We start from the raw sequence: 21807 nt of genomic DNA on the forward strand, positions 1-21807 counted from the left end.
GCCATCTTGCCAGCCTGAATTTGTTTTTAGTTACTCATTAATTTGAATTACTATAATTTTAATGGTACTGACTAAGAATAAATAAAATATCAAATTTTGTTTCTGTTTTTTAAAAATGTACGTGTATAAATATTTGCATGCATATATGTATGTACACTAAGTGAGTGCTCATTACTGGAAGAAGACAGAAGGTGTCAGATCCCCTGAAATTAGAGTTACAGACAGTTTTAAGCTACCATACAGGTGCTGGTAATACAACCCAATCCTCTACAAAATCAGCAAGTCCTCATGACCACTGAGCCATCCCTCCAGTCCAAAAATTTTTCTTTTAGTACAATGGCAAGGTGGCATTCTTTCCTAAAACAAAAATAGACCATAGAGTACACATTGATGCTGGAGATGTGGTGTTAATGGGTACAGAAGATAACACGGTGACCTGTGGTTTGTTATTAAGGCAGATTGTCTTTTGCAGCTGCCAGTTCAAATACAACTGTGGCTTCTGCTGGCTCTCGCTGGTCTCAGATACATCAACATTTGTTATAGTGACATCAACCAGTAAAGAAAACACATAGGAGCGAAAGTCTCTGGTGACCACACTTTCCTCTCTCCTAGTCTTAGCCTCTCTCCCTTGCCCTGTTTCTCCAACTAGGCAATTATCTGGGACTGGCAGCCATTATTCTTTGAGGACAATCTTAGACATTCAATAAATAAATCAGATGTAAGTACTTCTGAAGGAGCAACTGGCTATAGGGTGTTTCACCTGCTATACGCCTTGTGCTCCAGGCACAGCCCCAGAACACACTATGATGCCAAAGCCTCTCACAGCCTTTAGTCTCTGACTCTTTAACCCATGATTCAAATAGAGAAACTAAAGTCCTCCAGGAAGATTGTGTGTGTGTGTGTGTGTGTGTGTGTGTGTGTGTGTGTGTTCTGGGGAAGCTCCTTTGGTCCTCATTCTCTGAACCACCTCCCCAACCCTGTTGGTTGGCTTTTTAAGATGTGGTAGAACTGTTGCTAGACCTCGTTTTCTGCAGTAACTCATTTCAACACCCTAACCTTGGAAAAGTTTCTACTTGAGAAACCTCTGTCTTTCAGACCACATAACCATCACCCCGAAGGATCCCCAGTGGGTTGGGGCCTGGTGGCTTGGTTACCTAATAGCAGGGCTCCTAAGTCTCCTTGCAGCTGTGCCTTTCTGGTGCTTACCCAAGACTCTACCAAGATCCCAAAACAGAGAGGACTCTGGGTCCTCATCTGAGAAGTCCAAGTTCATCATAGATGACCCTATTAACTACCAAATGGCCCCTGGAGAAGAAATGAAAATCATGGAAATGGCAAGAAGTAAGTCAGATTCTCTTTGATCATGGGCTACTATTGTCCATCTTCCTAGTGGGACTTGAGAAAGTGTACAAATAATAGTACTTGGCTCCCCTGTCTCGAAGGAATGTTAAAAAAAACATACAGGAAGTAGAAATGGAGAGGGGAAGTTCTTTTTTTTCCCTGAGTTTCCCATTTATTCCAGAAGCTTTTTAATTTTTTATTCATTTTACGTACGAACCACAGATTCCCCCTCATCCCTCCTTCCTTTTCCTGCACCCCCTCCTTTCCCCTCCCCCACCACTCATCCACTCCTCCAACAGGGTAAGTTCTCCCATTTGGGGGAAGCTAAGCCTGGTACATTCAGTTGAGGCAGGACCAAGCCCCTCCCTGTTTTATCAGGCAGTGCGATCAGGATCTATGCCTGGTATATGAGCAGGCTTTGTGGATCCCATTACCTATGGTCAGAAAGTTGTTCTTGTTTAAAAAGTTATGTGGGTAGATGAGCAAAAGGCCTGCATATTTTCCTTTTGGGTGGCTCCACCCTCTCACACAGCATTGTTCTTCTCCATAGTAGCTGCTCAGCAGAAGTCTGAGTAGACAGAAAAGAAGAGGCTATAACTCCATGTCTGAGAGCCTTTTACACGTAAGATCCACCTGTTTGAACAATATATAGAAATGTGTCTCAGCAAAGGTGTAAGTGCAAGGCAGGCAAAGGCCAGGCATGTTCTTAGGAGTTCTCCTCTGGGAAGTTGATGACCGAGAAATTGTCCCCATCTCTTTCTTTTCAAGCAATCTTGTATTTATGTTTAAAGACATTCTTCAACTTGTTGAAGTTAATTGCCTGAATCACAAAAGGAAGAGAGTAGGAGAAAGGTCCTTTTAACACCAAGGTACACTCACTAAAGGAGACAGTTATGAACTATGTTGGGAGAAAGAGACTCACACAGAAGTTCCTGATGTCTAGCCTAGGGCTTCTAGATGGAGGATGAGGAGAAATGCTCTGGCCTTGTCACTGACACATCAACTAGTGGGGTCTGTCCCTTTTCTCACTTATTGGTCCTACATAGTCTTCCTGTAGGAGTGTGTGTGCCTAGATTCAAACCCAGGCAAACTGCAGCCCTGAAGATTGCAATGTCTATTACCCCAAACCCTGTCTTCAAGGACTCCATATTGTTTTTGTCTTGCAGATTTTCTTCCATCACTGAAGACTCTTCTTAGAAATCCAGTATACATCTTATACCTGTGTGCAAGCACTGTTCAGTTCAATTCTCTATTTGGCATGGTGACATATAAACCAAAGTACATTGAGCAGCAGTATGGGCAGTCATCATCCAAAGCCAACTTTGTCATTGGTATGCTCCCCTGTCTTTTGTGTGTTCCCATAGAAACTATCTTTGATGAACCTTGCACATTTTCAGTAATATTAGATTTCCCCAGTTTTTAACCTAATGTAATTAGGGTATTTTAGATGAAGTAAGATAGCAAACATTTAAAAACTCTAGTATACACACAGTGGGTGTGTATTATAATTTTGCAACAAGAATTACTTGTGACTGTGACTGGTTGGCTTTGAGAGAATTCCTCACAGTTCTTTAAGAAGTACAAAGAAATGAGTATAGCATGGATTTTTTTTTTGTTTTTGGATTATTGCTAATATTGGGTATCCATGTTTTAGGCTTTGTTGATGCCTTACAACATTGGCAATATTGCATGCATGGTGTCTGGGATTGCATGCAGCAGGCATTTAGACAGTATAACTGTGCTTTCCATAACAAAGCTGATGTTTGACTCAGAGTCAAGGGATATTTTTTAATTCTGGAGAATATGTTGTTTAAAGGGATTGTATATATAGCATATTAATGTAGCCAAGAACAAGAATACCACTCAAGGACCAAAACAAGAACAAAGAAGTAAAAGAGAGAAAATAATATTTAAACACAGGGCTATCATCCTGCATAAAATTAGAGAATTAAAACATGAATTGGCTCCTTCTCTCCAAGAATATTTCATTTAAAAAAGTCACCATTTTGAGGCATTACATTTATTCTGTTTCTTGGGACATACTCCTTTAAGATATGAGACTCTAAAATAATTTCTTTCTTCATAGAAATTGTTAAAGGATTTATTTTATTATTAATATTTTTATGGTATGAATGTGTTATGGGGATGCATGGTATGGGTGTATGAATGTGTGTGATGGGTGGGTGTGTTCATTTGTGCACATGAGTGCATGTATCTGTGTAGATCAGAAGAGGCTGTCAAATCTCATGAGGCTGAAGTTACAGGCGGTTGTGAGCCATCCAATGTGCATTCTGGGAACCAAATTTGGGCTTCTGAGCCATCTCTCCAGCCCCTCTTCACAAAATATTTTAAAAATCACTCCATATATTTATCTATGAAAAGAGAAAAAAATGCTGAGTATACCTCGGAAGATGTAATTTTCCTATAACAAATTCTAAATAATGGGCACTTAGATGTTAAAGTGACTGGCTTGTTTGGTCTATTCTCCAACATTCTAGCAGTTTCAAGATTAAATTACTGAAAATTTTCATTTCCAATATTAATTGATTCAAAAGCTCACTTGTATCATTTACTGGTTGAGCATAAGAAATATTTTAGAAATTTTTCTCAGAACTTCTTCCTATCTATCAGTGTTGTATACTGAGTTTAAGGAGAACAAATAAACAAGCAATGGAAATTTGAGATAGTCTTTTTCATCTTATATGTAGTTTTATGTGTCAAGATATAATTTATACTCATCAGTTAAGTCTGAAGATATTTCTTACATAGCTTAACTGAATGAATTTTGTGTGTGTGTGTGTGTGTGTGTGTGTGTGTGTGTGTGTGTATGTGTGTTCATGTGTAAGGTAGCCATCATCCAGAGCATCCTATTACCCAAGAAGATTATTGTCAACACACACTTTCCCTAATGGCTAGAATTGTTGTAGACTCCATTTTCATAAGCCAGCCTTACCTGTTCTTGAGCCTCATAGAATTTGAACAATTGATGTTCAGATTCATTTACGGTTCTGAATACCCATGTTTGGCTCTTTTTTACTACCATGGACTAGTCTGTATTATCAATGTACCATGAATTATTTATATTCAGTCACTTTAGTGCTAATGGTCCTTTGGATAGTTTTATTATTTTGGCTACTGTAGATCACACAGCCATGATCATTCTATGGGTATATTAATTTTCTTTGACTAGTACATGGTACGCAAATATAGATAGATCATAGGCAGTCTGTGATACATACAATAGATGTTGCTAAGAAACAACATGGCTGAGCACATTTAAACATGCAATGAATATGTGAGTACATGCTAATCAGCCCACGTTTTTACCAGACCCTGATGTCATCAGCCTCTTTCATTTACCTGATGACCCTTTATGTTGAGTATGTCTGCATGGGCTCCTAGGTCATTTCAATAACCCCTTCTACTAACTTGTCTGAGTCACTTTCCCATGGTATTCATTGATTTTAATTGGCAGTCTTCCACTAGGTAACTTCTGGCTACTATATATTTTCCTTGATACAAATTCTTCATTAAATGTGTGTTGTAAGTATTTCTCATGTACTTTACCTTGCTTTTTAATTTTTCCCTTTCATTAAACATAGATTTTTTTCTCAGATAATATAATCTGAATATACTTTCCCCTCCCTCTACTCCTCATTCCTTCTTACCTGATTTGATAAGTAAGACCTTTTAATTTTGATAATGATCATGATCATCACTTTAATTAAGCCCAATTTCTTTTGTTATTTTGATCCTGTTTTTAAAACTGTACATTAAAACTCTAAGTCACTGAAATGTTTTCCTAATACTTGTAATGTTAATATTTAATTGTTTCAGTTTTTACTTATTGGATAAATTCATTTCTAATCAAGTTTTTATATAATATGAAAGACAAGGTTCAATCAGAATAAAGAGAAAAAATTAATAAACAAACCCAAAACCTCTTCCCAGGAATTTGCATGAAGGCCCATGTCTTTGAAGATGTTCCTATTCCTCATTATTTAGTATCATACAACACTACATCTGGGCACTTGATCTCTTCCATACTGGAGTCATGAATGAGTTTCTTAAAATTTCAAATTGAAACCTGTTTTTTATAAAGGAAAATTAAGAACATTATTTAGAAAGAGATGTTCATAATAGAAAATTAGGGCTGGAGAAATGGCTCAGTGGGTAGAGGCATTGCACTTGCAGAAGGTCTGAAACCCATGGAGGATCCCTGGGATATTTTAAAACAAATTTTTACTAGTGTTTTATGGGAGGCACAGAGGTTGTTGTCCTCACAGGTAAGTACTAGGAGAACCAGGGACCTTAACACACAGGATTGTCCCTTCAAAGGTAGATATATAACCTGTTATCTGCCCCAAAGGCTAGGAGCAGAAGTGGTTAACAGCCTGATGACCTTTGCACTATCTGTGCAGCCAAGACCACAACAGATCCTCCCCCAGACAGCTTGTTTTTCTCAGTTAATCTGTAGAACTCATCTTCATGGAAGATGTCACATATGTGTTACAAAGAGTTTCAATGTAGTTATGTCTTAAGCTTTATTGTGTACATGAGATTGAGTTAATTATCACCAGGAAACTTCTGAGCAAATTGTGCTGTGCTTAAATATGCCTAAAATAAACTACCTGGAGTAGGGTTATTTTTGTTTGAACTAATACCAGCTACTGAGTTGTACTGAACTGAAGAACTGAACTACCTTATTCCCCCTCTCCCACTACAGATTGTTACTCTTCTGGCCATGATGTTCTCGGAGGCCTCTGCTATTCTTTGAGACTTTCATGCATATGTATGTACATACATACATACATACTTACATATATACATACAGATAGATAGACAGTGTGTGTGTGTATATATATATATATTCCACTGAGCACAATTATGCTGCCCATACAGTTATGGATATGGGACCATCCACTGAAGCATGGTCTACCACAAACATCCACATTTTAAAGAAAAATGACTGTCCTTCCCCTAGCACCCATTAATAGTCAATAGCTCCTCAGTTAGGGGTGGGGCTCCTGAGTCCTTCTTTCATACATGCTGGAATTTTGGCTACTTTGATTTTACATAAGTAACCATGGTAGCTGTGAGTTTATGAGTATAGGATCTTGTCATGTCCAGAAGGCTGATTATCTGAGAATTTCCCAACATTTTCAACATCATAATGTTTTATATTTATTACATGTGTGTTGATAAAAAACAGGGATTGGCTGGGCAGTGGTGGCGCATGCCTTTAATCCCAGCACTCAGAAGGCAGAGGCAGGCAGAGCTCTGTGAGTTCAAGGCCAGCCTGGTCTACAAAGCAAGTTCTAGGAAAGGCACAAAGCTACACAGAGAAATCCTGTCTCGAAAAACAAAACAAAACAAAACAAAACAAAAAACCAAAAAACAAAACAAAACAAAAAGAATGTTGATCACTTAAAACTGGGATTGTATTATTTACTTTTCTGTTGCTGTTATAAAATACCATCCACAAAGGTAACTCAAAGAAGAGAGAGTTTAATTTGGATCATATTTCCAGAGGAATGAGTCCTTCTTAGCTGGGTAGAGGCATGGCAGCAAGTGGCAGGTATGATGTCAGGAGCAGTAAGCTGAGAGCTTATATCTTCAAATAAAAACATAAAAGAGAGAGCGAACTGGATGTGGAAAGAGGCTTTAAACTCTCACAGCCTTCTTCTAGTCAAATCCTTCCTCCGGCAAGGCTGCACCTCCTTGTAACTTCTCCAAACAGCTCCACAAACTGGAGACAAAATATTCAAATGTCTGAGTCTATGGGTAACACTTCTCATTCACATTACCATAAGGACTAACAGAATAGACACAGAATTCCTAGCAAAGCTGACTTCTAAGATGAATAGAAGGTCTCTCTCTCTCTCTCTCTCTCTCTCTCTCTCTCTCTCTCTCTCACACACACACACACACACACACACACACACTACAAAGAGAGAGACAGAGAGAGAGAGAATTCTATCTTCAAACTTAGAGTTTATTTTTAACTAGGAGAAACTGTTAGCATGAATGAATTTGAAGTACAAGTAGCCAGATCTGCTACACTCTTCCTAGAGTATGTTCTTCATTTTTAAAATGTCAGTCACATATCTTTTCGCTGATTGTTGCCCCTTCAAAGTCTCAGGACACTTCCATCTCCTCCACTTTCCACACTTGACAAATCTCACTTTAGCTGAACAGCAAAGGTACTGTCTTTTCTATTCCATTTTAGTAAGTTCACAGTCATACCCTTGTGAGGATGAGCCCATTTCTAACCTAGACTCTACCCTGGAGCTATGTCCTTAGCCAGGCTGGGCTGGTTTCTAATGTGTCAATTGTAATATTATTAAATCAAATAAAAAGATGGATTAAATACCCTTTCATCTATAGATACATGGTAGATACATTTTAAAAAAATAATATAATATAAGAGTAAGCCAAAAAGGTTATTTCCTTTAATTTCATGAAGATTAGTTAAAAGATTAAGTATATAAATTATAAAATAAAAGAAAGTATAGAGTAGTAATGATATCTTTATTTATTTGTATTTGTTTTGTGATGTATAGGGGTTGAATACAGGCACCTGCACATGCCAGCCAAGCATTCTACCAATGAGCAACATCCCCAATCTCTTTCTTTCTTTTTATTTATAGCATCTAACTAAAATGCCCAGGTTGGCCTTTCAACTGTCTCTCTATCTGACTCAGGCTCATAACCTCCCTGTATCCATCTCCTGCATGGTTGGGATCACATACCTATATCCTAGGCCTGGTCTCTCTTAAATACAGAGGGTTTACTCCCCACTCCCATATATTGTTTCATTTTTGCCAGTCTGGTAGAAATGAATATTTCTATGTTAGATATTGTGCTAAGAGACACTCATGAATAACATCATTTCATCACCTCAACACCACTTCAGGTTAACATCCCAAACCAGAAATAAAAAATGCCATCATGATACCACAAGTGGGAAAGTTGACTCCTGACCTTGAGTGATTGAGAGCATTAAGAATAAAAGCACACTAAAGATATTGTATAAGATTACCTTCAGACTGTGTTATAGTACTATGTATATGATACATAAAATTAAAATTTCTGTTTGAGATATGGATCTCATCTCCTGAACATCTCATTATGTGTGTATACTCTAAAATTGTCCAAAATTCAAAAGTACATTAGATCTAAGCATTTAGGTAAGGAATACTCAGGCTTTAATGGATAGTTGACAGTGGGCAGGTTTAGAGACATTTAGAAAATTGCCTGCAGTTGATACCCAGGTATCAATGTCTCTGAGTACATACTCTCTATCTCCTTATGGGACCACTCCCTCTGCTGGTTTTGAATCACATTTACTTGATGACTAGTGAGGTTGCATAACTCTGTGTCTAATATTCCATTTCCTAATACCTTGAAGATGTGATTAATACAGCCAGGTGAGGGAGGAAAGAGGACTTGACTTTAGTCTCCCTACATTTCAATTGAGTCTTAATCGTTGCTAATCATAATCACAAAGAAATTTTTCTCTAAATAGAGGATAATAATACGAGTACTCTTAAGACCGCAGTGAAGACCAAATGTGATGGGTAGTGTGTCAAACACTTAACTGAGTGCCTGATACAGGCACAAATGATGACACATGCCACTTCAGCTCTAAGGAGAGCTTCAAAACCAGAGACCGAGAGGCTGAATCAACAAGATTTTGTTTGAGCCAGAAAATAGAAAGCAAAACACAAACAACAACAAACTTCCCTTCATTCTCTGTGCCTATTATACTATGGATAGTGTCAAGGAATGTTAAAGTCTACCCAGCTGCCACCTGATTGAGAATGTTAGTTCTGGGCATCTACCAGAAAAGACATTGCATCATCAATTCATTCAGTATTAATGAAGTTGAATATTGTGTCATGTAGAATGCTAGGCTCTGATACTACATTTATGCTGTTGTTAACCATGACCTTTATTATCATCACAAACTCTTGGTATATGTTTACCAATAATAGTAACAATACTTTCAAAAGCGCAGTTAATACATCAGAACCATTGGTAAGTTTTTGCAATTATTAAGAACACATGTGTGATGCTCAGACATCTCTTGTTTTTCTTATTCCTCAGGGCTCATCAACATTCCTGCAGTGGCCCTTGGAATATTCTCTGGAGGAATAGTTATGAAAAAATTCAGGCTGGGTGTGTTTGAAGCTACGAAACTCTACTTGGGATCATCTGTCCTTGGCTATCTCCTCTTCCTCTCTCTGTTTGCCTTGGGATGTGAAAATCCTAGTGTGGCTGGACTGACTGTGTCCTACGAAGGGTATGTTCCCTCATGACGTCATTTGAGGAGATGGGATTGCTTAATTCAATTGTCAGTAGAGTTTTCTAATAAGATTAATTTAATATTTTAAGTCTCATAACTTTCGTAAAAAGGAACTTTTTAATGGAATAAAGCTTAGAATCTGTTATTGTCTCCCAAATTTGTATTTTCTCCCAAATTTGAGTTTGAATGTCTTATAGAAGTATAAAATTTGCTAAGTCTTATGTTAGAAAATTAACCTAATAAATGAAACAATGCAATCATGGGAATACAGAGCTCAAGTTCTTAGTAAAGTGATGATTTATGGGTTGAACCATAATATTCTTATTTTAAAAATAGAATAATAACTGTCTTTTAAGATAGTGGAAGTCCTAAGTAATGTCATATACATGGTAGTGAGTAGCAATTGATTGACATAAAGTAGCTGCAAGCAGTTGCCTTTTCTCCCCTCTGGACTCCTAGTTAAGTGGATTGCTCTTTAGGTCATCCCTCCTAGTCTCTGCTGTGTGAAAAACACAGCAAGTTTCAGCAGGAAAAGTTACCTTATGGCAGCTGTCTTTACACTGTCCATTTTGCACTGAGTCTGAAGAACATGAATAACTTACATTTCCTGTTTTTACCCTCATTTCCTATGCCATCCCATATGTGGTAGGCGATTTGATTGTGTTGTTTCTAGCTTCTTTCTTAATGCAAGGCTGGATCTTCCAAGACCTATTTCACTATCCCATTTAAGAATCCTTCTTATCGCTCCATCAGAGGGATTGTCTGCATCCTTTCAATTATTCTACACTGTTCATCTACAAATGTTATTGAAATTCTACCGTGTATCAGAAAGGATTTAGATTAAATCTACCAGACTGCTTGAAGCCCTGCAGAGGCAGAAAAGCAGGCTCTCCAGGTCTTGTATTTATTAGTTTCTTGTTTTCAATGCCTGTGACCAAATACCTAACAAGAATCAGTTTATATTTGGGCTTACAGTTTGAAGGGATATATACAGCCCATCGTGGAGGAGAAGGCATAGCAGGTGGCCCCGTGACTTTCTGAGTGCATAGGAACTGCTTGCTCCCATCTCATTAGACCAGGAGACAGGGCTGAGACAGGAAGGAACATTGTGCTACTATCCTCAAGGCCTTCTGATCCAGTGACCTACAGATGCCACCTCCCAAAACACCACCACTAAGTGGTGGAGTCAAGTACTCAAGCACATAGGCTTACAGAGGATATTTTTAATCCTCTTCGTTTTTAATCTCTCCTCTATTCTGCAGTCCTTTGATAGCCTCTTGCTCTTTCTGATCATCTGCCTTGTCTCTACATTCTAGCCTCCATTTTCTTCACCAACATGACGTCTTATGCTTGCAACTAAGCACACACTATAATTTCTCCTGTTTAAAATGGAAACAGCTAATGCAAAGTTAAATAGAAATGTATTCATAGCAGATTATGAGGCTGAAGAGTTCGCTGGGGTCAGCAATGGACATTAAGAGTGTTAATGGTAACTATGAATTGCTAGATGACTCTGCAGAGAACAGAAGCCTTGTGCTGTCTTTGGCTGTACTTTTCATATTCATTATAGACCAGTATGGTGGAATCATTTGTAGTTTTCAATTTAGAAAGCATCATAAGTTTCATTTTCTAATGCATATACTCTACACTCTTATGCAAGTTAGTTTTGCTAAACTTCTTTGAAGGAAAGTGAGGGTTTTTGTTTGTTTGTTTGTTTTTTGTTTATTGAGACAGGGGTTCTCTGTGTAGTTTTGCACCTTCCCTGGAACTCGTTTTGGAGACCAGGCTGGTCTCGAACTCACAGAGATCCACCTGGCTCTGCCTCCCGAGTGCTGGGATTAAAGGCATGTGCCACCACCACCTGGCTGGAAAGTGAGTTTTAAAAAGTCAATTTGCTTCCCAAACTTAATGTCTATCAAAGGCAGATCTTGACCTTGCACACAGGCATGACTCAAAGTATACTGTTCTTTCTGCATTATGCTGTTTCTAAGGCAAAGTGAATACATAGACAACAGCTGCAAACTTTTGAGGTTCATATTATGAATATTTCCATGATAAAAGATAAAATGTTTTAAAGAAATAAAAGATAATATAACCATTGAGTACTAGCCTCTTCAGCAGAGTCACCTTGGGAGACAGTAGCTGAATTGCAGTCAATGCTGGCATTGTTTGGTACATTCTGAAACTCCGCTTTCAGAATTGTTTTCCATACTCTTAAAACATCCCCCACAAGTGACAAAGATTTAACCTTTAAGTGTAGCTATGCCAGTGGAAGCAATCGAAGAAGGGCAGCACTTTCCACTAGGAAAGCACCTCACTTCTCAGTACGGCTCTCTGAAAGAAGTCTCATTGGGGAATAAACACTCTAGTGTATTTGTTGGAACTCTTCTTATAATTAAAATTTTAAGCCACAACCCTATTGTCAAATACATCCTTCATATATATGTGTTTGCAATTAAAGTCTGCCCTAGATAGCAAAGTAAACATATTCCCCAGTAATGTAAAATAATTAACTTTAATGCAAAATGCTTCCCCTGAGATTGTCCTGTGTTGCTTTGTTTGAAAGATTATTTTGATTGTAGACACTCAGGAGGTCCTTTATTGACAAACTTGAGCTATGACAGCTGAGGGAATATTTCATTTTTAGTAAGGAGAATAATGCTGATATAAAAACAAGAATTTAGATGCAATAGGCCTGGGAGAGTCCACCCCCAAGTTTGTGACTAATAAACAATGTGAGTTTGAGCAAGTGCCCAGTCTAACCTGACCTTCCTGATATGCATGTGAGTGGGTGGCCTCCATCACATCAAGGTTCATTGGAGGTCCAATCATCTGTGAACTTGGCCTCAAAGGACCTATGGGGACTGATGCTGGTTTTTCAAAGACATTATTGTCATTACAGCTTCAGATGAAACCATTCATCTCAGCCAGCAATTAACACTTCATGGAAGAGAAGATTAAATGGTCCTAGAGGACTTCCCAGAGACCCTGTTAAATGCCTTTTTGTTCTCTTTGGTGTGACCTTTGAGATGGCCCAATCCAGAACAGCCTGAGTAGATGGACTGTTACCTCAATTAATACATTACTACTGTAATCATATAGGTTAGATACATATTAGAAGCAAAAGCCGAAAGCCCTAGTTCTTTCTCTAAGTACCACCATTTGATGAATGTGATTTCAATACAAACATGTTTTAAATACTAACACTAGAGAGGCTAAAGCAGGTGGTCTGAGAGTTCAAGCTACACCCAAGCTTGGCCACATCATATAGCAGGACCTAGACTCAAATGGAAAGACACTTTTCTCTTGATGATTCAGTTCCCATAAACCATGTTTCTAACTCTGCTATGTGCTAAGAGTTATATTTGACAATATCATCATAGGAATAAATAAACAAACTGACCCACTGAGTATATATTTCAAAATATTGTTTGTTCAGTTAAGTCTCAAAAAATACCTCCATAAAAAAATTCTTCACAGTGAGAGAGATTGACACAAAAGAAAATTAAATAAGGGAGGAAACTGAATTATGAAAGGTCTATGGGCATTACCCATAACATGAAGCCAAAATGACACACCAATGGGTGAGTGTCCTGTAGAGAGACTAGAGAAAGAGAAAAAAAAGTTCAAGAAATTCAATGCTTGGAAGATAAGTATTATTCATTAATATTTATAAACATCTTCCATCCTCCCAAAGTTAGCACCTCAGAGTTTTCCAATAAATTTTTGTGCCTAAATGAGTTGTAAATTCATTAAATAATAGAGGACTCTGTAAGCAAAGATGATGAAGGATGCCACTGACCTCTGTATATGGGAGAATTGTAGCTGAAAGTTTCCCTGTGTCCTGCCCAGTCTTCAGGTGCTCAGACCTAAGCAAACACATAGAAGCTTATATTAATTAAAAACTGCTTGGCCATTAGCTCAGGCCTACCACTGACTAGCTCTTATACTTAAACTTAGCCCATTTTTGTTAATCTATATGTTGCCATGTTTTCTGTGGCTTTACCTGTGTGCCATTGCATGCTGCTCCCTGGACGGCAGGCTGGTGTCTCCTGATTCAGCCTTCCTCTTCCCAGAATTCTCCTTGTCTGCTTATCCCACTTATCTTTGTGCCTGGCTACTTGCCAATCAATGTTTTATTAAACCAGTGTACAAAAGCATTATACCACAGCATTTCCCCCTTTTTGTTTAATAAAAAAGGAAAGTTTTAACTTTAATATAGTAAAATTATATATAACAAAACAGTTATCAAGCAAGAATTACAGTTGCAATATCTAGTCTATCTTTATTTGGCAAATTCAAAGAAAATATTCTATTTGTCCTATATTTGTGAGTCTAAGGTTTCATATCTAACTTATCTTTTATCATAACTAAAGAAAATTATATCTGGTCTTCAACTACATCAAAGACCTCAGAAGGATATAATATTATCTAAGTAAACAGAAAATGCATTGTAAGCAACTTCTGAAAAATCTAAAATGACAGAGACAGATGGCTGCTTGGACAGTCACCCAAAGTTCTTCTGCAATGTTGGGGCATCCATTTTTTCAGCCTACAGGCCTAAAGTCTCTCAGTTGCTTTTCTCTGTGTCCTGTAGAATGTCTGGTAGTTTCTCTTGCGAAGCAGGAACCTGAAGGACCATATTGCCTTGCAAAGTTCAGTGGTCACCTTCCTATGAGTCCTGAATGTCTAGTCAATACAACATTTTGTCAAGCAGTCCAGGCAAGAACAGTTTCTTGCCCAAATGGCTATTTTGGCCAAGAAGATAAACTCCATGTGGGATGTCTTCAATGCCCATCTTTTTCTCTGAAGTAAAAATCAGTGCTGCCAGGAGCCAACATGTCTCATTGTCCAGAAAGTCTAAGTTTTTAAAACATTTTAAATGCCATATTCTGTAGGTCTTTGAAATGTTTGAAGATTATCTACCTAACTGAATTATATCTATGTATATCTAGAAAACTTAACATGACTATACGTTTGACTATCATAGGAGAGTAATTATTAATCTGTATTTCTTAATTATCCATTACAATTTAAATGAGTTACATAAACTTAATACCTCAAATGAGAGTAGAAGTATATATACAGTATAACAAAATTAACTTAAACTTTAAATTTGTATCAACAACTAAAATCTATAGCAATGTAAAACATTTTAAACAAGTTGCTCTTTAAAAGTAGGACAACAATCCATCCTTTATCCTATCATATCTATATCCTATATTTCCATATCAGAGAATATAGAGACAAAGGATTCATGGTGCATTATTTGAAAGACATATGCAACTAGGTATATAATCATAATGGATGCAATAAGGGTTCACTGTTAGCTGCTTTCATTCATTACTATCAGCAATATCCCATCATACTTATGTCCACAGAGTTACAAAAGATAGCATGCATAATGTCATATATAGACCTTGAATTTCACTTTTCTGTCTTGGAACCATGGACCGAACCACCTTTGCTCAGAAATTCATTACAGGACCCAGGAATCAGAAGACTTTAATAAGACCTTTATGCTAAGCAGTGGATGTAGCTAAAATGGGCAAAACTTTTAATACAGGGCTTAAGGAGAGTCAGTTGGCCTGTATTTAACACTTAGATGCTGAGATCTTTAAAACAATTGTATTTTCAAAGGACAAACAGTTGCCAATATCACAGCATTTATATGGCTCAAGAGCATTGACATTTTTAAAATAGGATTTTGCCTGCTAAGAGGTAATATTTTATACTCTTACATTCCTTTTCAGAACCAAACCTGTCTCTTACCATGAACGAGCTCTCTTTTCAGATTGCAACTCAAGATGTAAATGTTCAGAGTCAAAATGGGAGCCTATGTGTGGGGACAATGGGATCACATATGTGTCAGCTTGTCTTGCTGGTTGTCAATCCTCCAGTCAGAGTGGAAAGAACATTGTAAGAAACTTCTCCTAATGTATCTGCCTATTAGCTGGCTACTGTGTAGACCCATGTTGCTCCAATGGGGTCTTGGGAGGTCACCCAGGCAGAATCCCTTGTTCTGACCCAACCCTTGTATTTGTATATAAATATAGGGAATTTAAAACACTCTTGTGGATCTAAAACTGAAAGAATCAAGGAAAGAATTAGTAATGAAACAGGTATAACAACATTCATAATTGTTTAGTCTACATCTCTCATTATATTGTAAAAAATATTAGCCTAGAATAAGAAAGTCCCAAACATCATATTGTATCGCTTTCAAGATCTACTTTAGGATCTGTGTCCCCTGATCTCAAAGTTAGTAGATAAAGGAAGTTTTAGAAACAGTACAAATATGGGAGGTTAAGAGATCTGTATGTGAAGATATGGATCCAGGAACCCAGAACTGATTCCAGGGAAGTTGATGGTTTTGAAGCAGTTCTGTTTGATCAAGAGTAGATGGTCTGAGCTGTCAAGTTTCTGTAGAGTGGGAATGGAGTCAGAACTCAAGGTGGGAGGCTCTCTCAGTCTGTCCAGGTCTTTGAGACAAATGGCTTGAACTGCAAGCATTTATTCTTCATAGTTGTAGAAATGAAGTCCAACTGAAAGAGCCAGTGGGTCCAGTGTGAGATGAGGGCTGGCTACCTGGTTTACAGATGTCATCAGAGCAGAAGGCAGAAGGAAAGGACAAGGTATCTGTAGTAGTTGGCTTTTTGTCACTCTCACAATTACCTGAGAGGAAGCATTTGAAGAGAGGAAAGCGTTTTTTCAAGAGTAACTTTCTAGTGTCTTCGACCATGGACCTGAGGCTTGCTATTTCTGGGCCTGCAGTGCTTCAGTTTACCTTGCAGGAGACTGTGATAGACACCATCAACCTCACAATGAACTTGAAGGGAAAGGGGATCAGAAGGCAGGCTTCATCTTTCCAAATGCTCCCCAGGGACAACTTCCTCCAGCTAGCTCCTTCTCCCACTTTATCACCTCCCATAATACTATCATATATGAATTTATCAAAGAATTAACCTATTGATTAATTCATAACCCTCATTATCTAGTCTTTTCCAGAAATCCTGTCAACTGGAAACCCAATCTCCAGTACTATGGGGGACACTTCCTGTTTAAACTTTACAGTGACTTTTTTTTCTTATATGGACACTAATGCCTGAAAACATTATTGTCCTGACCTTCCAAAGGCCTTACCTCCATATTTCACTGCACAGGAACAGTGAGACAAGTAAACTGGGGATGAGCATTCAGTGCACAACTGAAACTAGCTGTGAAGGACTTGATGTCCTTCAGTTATTAACAGACTTCCCCCTCTAATCACACCTTGGCATTTCAGGCCAAATGCTGTCATCCATAAAAACTGAACAGCACAAATATGTTTAAATATAATTATTGGCTAGTTATGAGTGCTTAGCCTAACACATTTGAGGACATCCCAGATGATAGTGAGACACAAGAACAAATAACAGCAATCAAACAAGATCAGGATTCAAATATATATAATATATGTATGTATACATATGAATTATGTCAACTTAATTTTATTATTTATTTGCAAATTCAGTCTTCAGTGATGAAAATGACAACTTGTTGTCTTAGTATTTCCATTGCTATGATACAATACCATGACTTGAAGAAGAAAGGGTTTATTTCACTTATGCTTCCACATCACAGTCTATCATCCCAAGAAGCCATGGCAGGAACTCAAGGCAGGAACCTAGAAGCAGGAACTGAAGCAGAGGCCATAAAGGATGGCCCATTGCTCATGTAATACATGTATATTATACTAAAATGTATTTAAAATAAATATGTAACCTCTGATTTAATTGAATATACCTCAATAATTGGACTTTTCTCTACTGTGTTACAGATATTTTCTAACTGCACTTGTGTGGGACTTGCAGCCCCTAAGTCAGGAAATTGGTCAGGCATGATGGGCAGGTGTCAGAAAGATAATGGATGCCCCCAAATGTTTCTGTATTTCCTTGTGATTTCAGTCATCACATCATATACATTATCTCTAGGTGGCATACCTGGGTATATATTACTCCTGAGGTGAGTGCCGAGTCTTCCTCACTCCAACTTTATTATCAAATACAACATATTCTCTTCTCTGTGGTCATGATTCGTGATAGCTTTTTTAAACAATTGGCTCCAGCCCCTGATTCCACTGTCAGATGAGCCCATTTTAGGTTTTTATAACTGAATAGAGTTTCCTTAGTTCAATATATTAAACCCTTGATCTAGAGAAATGTTAAAACCTACATCACTGAAGTTTTACACTAAAAACCATGTGGGGCTTCTGAGGTTGGAGTCAGTATTAATAACACAGATAAAATGTAACTTCTACTAAATATGCTTCCATCAAACATACATAATAGACAACTGTGAAATACTTTAAAGGTATGTTTAATAACATGGTGTTTTGAACTGGCCATTTTGATCTATAGGCTATTATTTTTTACACATTACTGCTAAGACTGGAATTTTCCATGATGGGTATTATGTTTTTTTAATCAGTTCTAATCTATGAATATTATGTGAATGACTCAAAACAAATTTTATATACAGGACCCTAAAATATGCATTCCTTTGCATATTTTAATTAGAATATATATTTTAAAGAATTATTTGAAAAAAAATTAAGCATTGATATCTGGTAGATCATATATTTAAAAATGTGAGGATTTTAAATTTTGTATTACTCTTTTAAATAAAATTAATGAAATTAAAGAATAATGATTAGATAATGATGACCATATTAAAGGTCATATGAAAGGTGTTTGTGTGTGTGTGTGTGTGTCTGGTGTGTATATAGTGTACACTCGTGTGGGTGTGCACTCTTGAGCAAGCCATAGACTGATGTTGGCAATCTTCTCAAATGTTCTTCCACCTTATTCCTTGAAGCAGCATCTCCTAGTCAGAGCTTATGTTAGTCTTACTAGCCATCTTGCTCTGATGATTGCCTGCCTCTGCTTTCTTGGGCTGGACTAACAGCCAGGTTACCAAGTCCACTCAATATTTATGTGGGCTCTGAGTGTCTGAACTTCAGGCTCCATAGTTGTATGGCAAGTGCTTTAGCCATTGAGAAATCTCTCAGGCCATATTTTCTAAATTGTGCTTTTCCTATTATAGGTGCATTCAGCCACAACTTAAGTCTTTTGCTCTGGGTATCTACACTTTAGCAGTAAGAGTTCTTGGTAAGTATAATCAAAAGGACATTTTTTTCTTCTCTTTCTAAAACACTGTGTGTATGTGTGTGTGTTTATACTGGTTTATTGTCAGGGCCCCTGGAAGTGTCACGGACAGCGGGGAAATAATCCATGGAAAGTGAAGAGTGAAACTAGGGTCAGCACTGCTTTAGCAGCATCTGGGTCAAAACTTCCAGAGTCTGACCTCATGGTTTATTTTTCTTACACATTTAAGCACAGTAAAACTTGGCGGGGGGCGGGGGGAAGTCTCCACAATCATCACAATGAAGCTTCAGGAACAGCTACATTAAAATTCCCTGGCAAGCTATCAAAGCACCTGTAACCTTAATAAGAATGAGTTCTATTGACTGATGAACAGCACTCAGGGTAAGGACCAAAGAAGGAAGGATCTGTGATAAGCATAAGGATAGATTCTATTGAAGGAGGATTCAAAGTACATGGGCCTCTTTCATAAAGAAGGATTCCACTCACTGAGAGAAAAAGTTCAAGGTAGGGGCCTAAACCATGCTCCCAATTTTGGGGGATTCAAGAAGGCTGGCTCCTTAGAACAGCAAAAAGATCACCAGGTTGTCAGACTATATCCCTTCAGGTTCTTCCAATGCTTTCTCTAAACCAAGCCTCCTACAGTTCATACTGATACACAACTTCAAATGAGGATGGACTTCCTGGTGTGACACTGTTTAAGGACCATAGCTGTCACTCTCCAACAGGTACAAATGTCATCATTTTGTATGACCACCAGGCATTGCCACAGTCAAGACCAAGGTGTTACTATATTTTCTGTATATTACACAATCGAATTTAATTCACTATAATGATGTCCTTCTATACCCTTCTACACTCTCATTCCAAAGTGAGTGGAGGGCCATGTACTGCATTTAGCTACCCTTTTCAGCCTCTAATAATCCTTCCTTTTTGTATGTAGGCAAGTCTGTCATCTTTATGGCTACTCTTCATTTGCATTTACCTGGTTGTTTTTTGTAAACAGTCAATACAGTATTTCAGGTGAGAACTGTGTAGGTGTCACTGTGTGTCATTTTGCCCATTCTGTCCTGCAAGCTGACTTTAGCATAGACCATCACTGGGTAATGGCCTCTTGGTGAAAGTGAGGGCCATAACCATCTCCACAATAAAGATCACTGGTCAGTAAAAGGTGATCTGTGAGATGACATCATTATTACATTTCTGATGTATATTTTGCCTGAAGCTGAAATGACTATAATTGATTCTAAATTAAATCAGTTATATCATGACTATTTATAAGACTTCAATAGAATTTTAAGCAGGCAATATTTTAAAAGTAATTCCTGTTTGTTATCAAAAGCCTGTTTGTCGTGATGGTATCATGCATACATTAGGATGGCTTTAGTAAGAGTACACTATTTTGTGTAACTATTTGCTGTGGTTTGAATATGAAATGTGTCCCATGGGTTTCATTTGTTTGAGTGTCAGAAACCAAGCTGGTGTCACCATTTGGAAGGTTGGGGTACCTTTAGGAGGTGAGACCTAGCTGGAGGAGGATATCTCTGATGGAGGAGGGCTTGAGGTCAATAACTTGTCAGTTTCTAGCAGGAGTTTTCTATGCTTTCTGCCATAGCCATTTACCAAACATGCTCTTGCATCATGGACATGCGTTACCCACCATGGTTGATTCAGATACCTTGAACTGTTCCTTTGTTAGGTGTAAAAACGTTGGCAACTCATAATCAACAGCAACAATGGTGCAAAACAGATGTTAATAGACCATCTGTTTGCAACACATAAAACAGAAATGAAGCTGTGAATGCATTTTAATTCTTCCAGAATACTTTTGTTGGAATTTGTTGGTAAGAATATATCTTTTTTCCCTAGGAAGGATTGTGCCCTCAATAATCAGTTACTGAGCAACGATGATTACTATAGCACAAGTAAGAAAGGAACTCCCTATGCCTGTATAGTTTGTGTTCTGGCAGAGAACACAATTAAACAAGCTGTTCCAAGAGCATTAAGGGTTTGTGAAAGGGAACAAGTACTGTAGGGTGGTGAGAAGAATTAATACACTTTAGGTCATAGGAACAGCCCTTTCTGAAGGGAATCATTTAAACTGAGATTCAAAGGGTGTGTATGCATTAAGAGGGAGGCAGGGAGGCAGGGTGGTGGTGCAAGTTTTTAATCCCAGCACTTGGGAGGCAGAGGCAGGAGGACCTATGTGAGTTGGAGACTGGCTTGATCTAGGACAGGCTACACAGATAAACCCTACTTAAAAAAAAAAAAAAAAAAAAAAAAAAAGGAGGAGATAAGAAAAGTCAATTTGCTTCGGAGAAAGCTACTCAAGGCATTAGGCAAGAGGACACAATATTTTAAGCATCAAAAGATATTCAATAAAACTGAGATCCAAAATATAAGGCAATGAATATGACCTTAATGGGGCCAAAAAGGTACTGTTTGATCTTGGAACACACACTTTAGGCAATTATCTATGTGATTATTACATAGTAAAAAGGTAAGAGAGTGCTAAGGAAATTAGCAAAAGGAATCTTTAGTTATTGCTTTTATTGGGAGTAGGGTTGCTAGGAATTGAACCCAGGGCCCTGAAGTATGCTAGGCAAATTATCTACTAGGAGCTGTACACATACCCTTGCTAAGCTTTACATTACAGCAGTAGAGAGAGGAGAATAGACACTTACGTAGAGATTTTACATGACTTGGGTTGTACTAAAAATGAGTGAGGGGCTCAAAGATGGCATATAAGCTCCTCACCCTGGCCACTTGGTGAGTCAGTCAAGAGAGAAGTTGTGTTCACATTGAGTGTAATGTATCAGGAGATGTATACCTGGTTACATACTAATGAGAGTTTCTGCATGAGTCCAGAGCTTGTGACCAAACACTGAGCCATAGAAAGAGTCTCTGTGAGAAACTACAGCTTTTTGTCTTCCAAGCAGTGATTACTGGGCCCAAGGTAAGTGGTCTTATGTCACCATTCATGACCAGAAACTTAGATGCAATCATTTGTGTTTC

General features: G+C 37.9%; 1 protein-coding gene across 7 annotated transcripts in view; it reads left to right on the forward strand.

Annotated features, from left to right (window-relative positions):
- Nucleotides 1–21807, forward strand: part of Slco1c1 (solute carrier organic anion transporter family member 1C1) — a 42022-nt gene that overhangs the window by 17408 nt on the left and 2807 nt on the right. For 6 of the 7 annotated variants that reach the window (XM_036180711.1, XM_036180710.1, XM_036180709.1 and 3 more), the window contains 6 exons: nucleotides 1096–1341; nucleotides 2508–2672; nucleotides 9451–9646; nucleotides 15403–15568; nucleotides 17469–17653; nucleotides 18734–18798. In XM_036180711.1, coding sequence (XP_036036604.1) covers nucleotides 1096–1341; nucleotides 2508–2672; nucleotides 9451–9646; nucleotides 15403–15568; nucleotides 17469–17653; nucleotides 18734–18798 — 1023 coding nt within the window. The remainder of the gene's footprint in view (nucleotides 1–1095; nucleotides 1342–2507; nucleotides 2673–9450; nucleotides 9647–15402; nucleotides 15569–17468; nucleotides 17654–18733; nucleotides 18799–21807) is intronic. The other variant, XM_036180715.1, reaches the window with a different exon arrangement.

Source organism: Onychomys torridus, chromosome 3 (genome assembly GCF_903995425.1).
Source record: "Onychomys torridus chromosome 3, mOncTor1.1, whole genome shotgun sequence".
NCBI lineage: Eukaryota > Metazoa > Chordata > Mammalia > Rodentia > Cricetidae > Onychomys > Onychomys torridus.